The 6,330-nt window shown below is 47.9% G+C and overlaps 1 protein-coding gene across 1 annotated transcript in view; it reads right to left on the bottom strand.

Annotated features, from left to right (window-relative positions):
* Nucleotides 1-3,868: 3,868 nt before the first annotated feature.
* LOC102372877 (transmembrane protein 14C-like) overlaps nucleotides 3,869-6,330 on the bottom strand; it is an 8,684-nt gene continuing 6,222 nt past the window's right edge. The window contains exons 4-5 of the mRNA XM_006021799.3: nucleotides 4,592-4,679; nucleotides 3,869-4,371 (exon numbers count right to left, since the gene is read on the bottom strand). Coding sequence (XP_006021861.1) covers nucleotides 4,314-4,371; nucleotides 4,592-4,679 — 146 coding nt within the window. The 3' untranslated portion in view covers nucleotides 3,869-4,313. The remainder of the gene's footprint in view (nucleotides 4,372-4,591; nucleotides 4,680-6,330) is intronic.

The following is a 6,330-nucleotide window of genomic DNA, read 5'->3' on the forward strand; positions in this document are numbered from 1 at the left end:
GGTCCACTTCCAGGTCTGCCGCCAAGTGTGTAGGGGACCCCCCCCCCCAATGCTCCTGTCTCATGATCCATCCACCCCAACATCTCAATGTTCACGAGCCACACCCAGACCTCGAGGTATGTAGGAAAAAAAGGATGCCTCTACCACAGATCTTTGAGAACTCCTCGCGCTCTGGTGGAGTGCCCAAAGACTGGAAGAAGGCCAACATGGTGCCTAACTTCAACAAAGGGAGGAAAGTGGATCCGGCAAACTATAGGCCCACCAGCCTGACCTCTACCCAGGGAAAGGTCTTAGAAAAGTTTATTAAAAAGGCCATCCTTAATGAACTGGCCGATGCCAACATCCTGAGGGATAGTCAGCATGGGTTTGTTGCAGGTAAGTCTTGCTTAACCAATATTATTTCCTTTTACGACCAGGTGACCAATCACCTAGACAAGGGAGAAGAGATTCATGTCATATATCTTGACTTCAAAAAAGCCTTCAATCTGGTATCCCATGATCACCTCTTGGCAAAACTGGCCAACTGTGGCCTTGGGTCCACCACGATCCACTGGCTTGGAAATTGGCTCCATGGTCGGACCCAAAGGGTGGTAATTGACAGAAGTCAATCGTCATGGTGCCCGGTGACCACTGGGGTCCCCCAAGGCTCTGTCCTTGGACCCATATTGCTCAACATCTTCATTAATGATGTGGGCATTGGAGTCAGAAGCGGACTGGCCAAGTTTGCCAATGACACCAAACTTTGGGGCAAAGCATCCACACCTGAAGACATGAGGGCAATCCAGGCTGACCTCGACAGGCTCAGCAAATGAGCTGATGAGAACCTTATAGCGTTTAACACTGAAAAAGGCAAGGTTCTCCACCTTGGGAGGAAAAACCTGCAGCATCCTTATAAGCTCTGCAGTGCTACGCTGGCTAGCACTATGGAAGAAAGAGACTTGGGGGTCATCATTGATCACAAGATGAACATGAGCCTTCAATGAGATGCTGCGGCTAGTAAAGCGACCAGAACACTGGCTTGTATCCATAGATGCTTCTCAAGCAAATCCCGGGATGTCATTCTCCCCTTGTACTCGCCCTTGGCGAGGCCACAGCTGGAGTACTGCATCCAGTTTTGGGCTCCACAATTCAAAAAGCATGTGGAGAAGCTTGAGAGAGTCCAGATAAGAGCCACGTGCATGATCAGAGATCAGGAAAACAGACCTTACAACGACAGGCTGAGAGCTATGGGGCTCTTTAACCTGGAAAAGTGCAGGCTCAGGGGTGATCTGATGGCCACCTATACATCAGGGGTGACCACCAGTATCTGGGGGAACGTTTGTTTACCAGAGTGCCCCAAGTGATGACAAAGTCGAACGGTTATAAGCAAGACCGTTTCAGGCTGGACATAAGGAAGAATTTATTTACTGTCCAAGCCCCCAAGGTCTGGAATAGCCTGCCATCGGAGGTGGTTCAAGCACCCACGCTGAACACCTTCAAGAGAAAACTGAATACTTATCTTGCTGGGATCCTATGACCCCAGTCAATTTCCTGCTCTTTGGGCAGGGGGCTGGACTCAATGATCTTCCAAGGTCCCTTCCAGCCCTCATGTCTATGAAATCTATAAAATCAAGCTGTGTCTGGCTGAATCATCGAATCTCTCCAAATCAATTCAGAGGCTTCTAATTGATTTCGGAGAGATTAATGGGTCTCCCAATTCGATTCGGATTCGTAGATTTGGCAGCTGAATTGGGCTGAATCTCCTCCGAATCGAATAAGCAACTGAAGCTTCACAGACCCCTGTCTTTCAGCAGTCAGCTCTTTCCAAGTCTTCATATCAGCATCCATTTTCTTCACATATGGATTCCATGTGCCCTTGTATAAATTCATTTGGTTACTGTGAGATCTCAGGCTGCTAACAAGCTGAGTAGAGCACTTGTTTTGGGAGTCAAGTCAGGCATCCACAAACAATGTGTTAAATTGAGCCCGCTGGGGGATGGGGGGACTACTGCCACTGCTGGCCCACTGAGCAACCCTTGCACAGCCAGCAGGTCAAGCCACTTAAAGGAGCCCACCCCTGCCCCAGCCCTGGAACGAGTGGTGGGCAAGGCAAGGGCCCAGAGGGACAATGGCCTGCCTGTACACAAATGCCAGAAGCATGGGGAATAAACAGTAGGAACTTGTCCTCCTGCTTCACACAAATAATTACGATGTCATAGGGATAACGGAGATTTAGTGGGACTCCACCCATGACTGGGCCACAGGTATAGATGGCTATACCCTGTACAGGAGAGACTGAGTGGACAAAAGGGGTGGGGGTGTAGCTCTCTATGTCAAGGAAAGCTATATGTCCCTGCAAACCAACACTGGCACTCAGGGTGGACAACTGGAGACCCTCTGGTGAAAATTCGTGGGGAACACAGCACAGGGGACAACCAACACTGGCACTCAGGGTGGACAACTGGAGACCCTCTGGTGAAAATTCGTGGGGAACACAGCACAGGGGACACAATGGTTGGAGTCTATTACAGACCTTCTACCCAGGATCAAGAGCTTGACCTGGAGTTCGCCAGGGAACTGGCTGAAGCTGCACGCTCCCAGTGCATGGTTGTTATGGGAGACTTTAACTACCCTGACATCTCATGGGAAGGGTGGTCAACTCAGAGCGGTCACAAAGCTTTCGCTCACGTGTGGATGAGCTCTACTTGACGCAAGAAGTCAACAGGCCAACAAGAGGTAAAGAGCTGCTTGACCTGGTATTGGCTATGGGCGGTGACCTAATAAGTGACCTAATGATCGAAGGGAAGCTGGGTGACAGTGATCACGAGCTAATCAGCTTTACCATCCACCATAAAGCTGGCAAGTCAGTCAGCAATAAAGAAGTCCTTGACTTCAGAAAAGCTGACTTTGACAAGCTCAGGAGGCTTGTCAGCGAGGCCCTAAGGGACCATGACCCAATGGGGAGGGGAGTTCAGGAATAGTGGTTGCTCCTCAAGGGAGTAATCTTGGATGCACAAGCAAAGTCTATTCTGTCTCGGAGGAAAGGCAGCAAAAGGGCAGAGTAGCCCTCTTGGCTTTGCAGGGAACAAGCGGACCTCCTGCACCTAAAAAGAGAGACCTACAAAGGATGGAGAACGGGATCCACCTCCAAGGAGGAATATTCTGCACTGGTCTGGACCTGCAGGGAGCGAACCAGGAAAGCCAAGGCTGCAACTGAACTCCAACTAGCTACAAGTATTAAGGACAATAAAAAGACCATTTTTAGATATGTAGGGAGCCAGACAAAAAGAAAAGTAAGGGCAACATCAGACCCCTGCTAAACCAGATGGGACAACTGACAACCGATGCCCAGGAAAAAGCCAACTTGCTAAATGGGTACTTTGCATCAGTTTTTCAGCAGTCCAAAGGGATGCCCCTGCATTTCATAGTTTCATAGTAGCTAGGATCAGGAGGGACCTGAACAGATCATCTAGCCTGACCCCCTGCCACAGGCAGGAATGAATGTTGGGTTTACAGGACCCCAGACAGGTGATTGTCAAGCCTCCTCTTGAATTAGCCCAAGGTAGGGGCAAGGACCACCTAAAGATACTCTTACCTTATACAATACACCTAGAGGCTCTGACCCTTGATCTGTGATCTCCATGTCAGGCTTCATACAAATAAGTATTAAGTAAGAAATTCCCTGCTCAAGCTAGCTCATACTGTAGGTTTGTGACAGGATGAAGCAGACAAAAATGATGGCAGGAACTGAAGACCCAATTACAGGACGGGAACACCTGGATGAGGATGATTCCTTACTCTCTATCAATGCTGACCTTGTGAAGAAACACCTTGAGAGGCTGGACACCTTCAAGTCAGTGGCAGGAAGTGAAGACCCAAGGCTACAACAGACTGAGCACATTTTGTATAATTAGTATTGGTAGCAGGTTGGCCGTTTCTCCCCCACAACCACACCAGTCACCAAAAATAAAGTATTTTGTATGTCCAAATTTGGAAGCGGACACTCTTCAGGGAATAACAAGTCCAGATGCACTGAACACTTCAATCCTGTGACTGCCTGTACGTAGGGTCTGAGATATCAAAGTACAACTAGCTACAGGATCAGAACATAAATTAATGGTATACCCCATTTTTTGCTCCACCATGTGGGAAATGTGAAGACAAAATGCCATTTTAGAAGATGAAGACTGTTGATTTCCTTTCCTCTAAAAAAGACACACATTAGGATAAGAAAAAAATTAAGCAAAATGGCTGTGTCTTCTGCTTCTCTTGCATAGTACATTCAGGCAGCTGCATTTTCAGACTTCTCATCCACACACCTTCCAGTCACAGAATTATGGCTCAAGAGGCTTCTCCATCATCTTCAGGCCAAGGCGCCCAACCATTAAGATGCTGTTGAAAGGAAAATGCTGTGAGCTCACTGAAGGTAAAACATAAAACCAAATAATAAATTCAGAATAAAACCAAGAGCTAGAAAATAATTGAAATGGTTTGGTTTTATTTAACTCTGATACATGCATATTCTCCAAATATACGTAGATTAAACTATTATAAAGACATAATTATAAAGGTTATTCAAAATATAGGTATGAACAGAAACAGTGTGTAGTACCTGGCACCAGCTATTAACCCTGCGGGCATGAATTTTCTGGAGTTGTAAAATCTCATCCCCATAACTGCAGTCAAGGTTCCAGATGCAACTAAGAGAGAGACAAGAAACCAAGTCAAGTATTGGAAAAGGAGTCTGAGGTGAGAGCACTGAGTTAGCAGAAAGTAATCAATAAGTAACTGAGATAGGACTGCTTCTATAGGCAGAAGGGGAAAAACCTACAGCAGACCTGCATATACTTCTGTATACAAACTAGCCTCCAAATCAATATTTTACCCTTCGATTTTACAAAGCACAGACATTCTTTAAACTCAAGTCCCCCTGCCACAAGTACTCTCTCCTGTTGATCAGAAATAGGTCATTCTAACCAGAACTTGGAGCCTGACTCCCCCTAAGACCTTGGACATATCATAAAAACTGTATTTCTCATTTTATCCCCATCAGCCATGGATTTCCTTAGCTACGTCCCAGAAGTGTTGTGAGGAGTTTGTAAAGTGCTTTGAAATTGAAGCATGTCATACAAGGGCTAAGTATTAGTAATATGTTTTGTAACCTTCCATTATCCAAGCAGAAAGTAGGGCAGGGTGGCATCTTAGGCTGTGTGTAGATGAAACGAGGGGCATGTGTGCGCGACACTTCAAAGCAGGCTAAATGCTTTTGCACCGTTTTAATGATGTCGGTGTTTGCACGCTTCAGTGGCGTACTGTGCGTTAATTACAGCCACTGTAGCAAATTCGGCAGCATAATGCGCCTTAAATGACTTGGGGCCCGAAGTGCCACATGTATCAGTGGCACTGATACGTCTGCACGTTACACTCTGACCCTCCAAGGCACTATCCTCAATGACTCTAAGGAGTTTTAGATGGTGCCCTACCAGCTGTGGAGCGAAGCACCGGGCTCCATGCAGCTCAGGGGCTCTACAGGAAGCCCTACAGGGAACCTGGCAGCAGCTCAGGAAAGCTGGCTCCGCCCAAGAGAGGGGAAAAAAAAAGTGACAAGCCCAATCTTCCCTCCCCCACCCCGCAGAGCCAGCCTGCCTGCCTGAGCTGTGTGGGGGCCCCGGTGCTTCCCTCCGCAGCTGTGCTGCCCCCCAGGACTACCTGAGCCGGGTGCCTGTGGGTGGGTGCCGCCTGCGGGGTGGGGGCTGCCGCAGAGGGAAGCACCCAATGCCTCCCGCAGTCCAGGGACTGCTCCGCCTGCTGGCAGCTCACCCCCCTCTCCCTGCCACCGGAGAGGCAGGTAAGTCAGGTGTGTACATGACACGGGAATTTTATTGGCCCTAAATTGAAGCGGTGTTTTTAAAAACCCACCGCTTCAATTTAGGGCCCCCATTTAGTCTACATACGCCCTTAGAGACTAACTGATTGAGAGAGGCATAAGGTTTCATAGACAAAAGCCTGGTTCTTTAGAAGTTATCTTCATCATAGCATCTAATGAAGTGGGCTGTCACTTCTGAAAGTTTATACCTCTCTGAACCAGTTAATCTGAAAGGGCCTTTATACATGTCCTCCAGGAATGGGGGGGGCGGGGGGGCGCACTTTAATTAAAGCACCCAAAGTGCCATATGTATCAGTATATTTGCACTGAAAAATGTGTCTGCACATTACACTCTGACCCTCCAAGGCACTATCCTCAACACTCCACCCTTTTGGTCCTCATAACAAGTGTTACCACAAAGCATTAGGCAAAGGTGTCTGAAAGCCCCTGCATGATCTGTCCGCTCTCTGAGACAACATTCCTGC

The sequence above is a fragment of the Alligator sinensis genome, unplaced genomic scaffold (assembly GCF_000455745.1).
Source record: "Alligator sinensis unplaced genomic scaffold, ASM45574v1 scaffold361_1, whole genome shotgun sequence".
Taxonomy (NCBI): domain Eukaryota; kingdom Metazoa; phylum Chordata; order Crocodylia; family Alligatoridae; genus Alligator; species Alligator sinensis.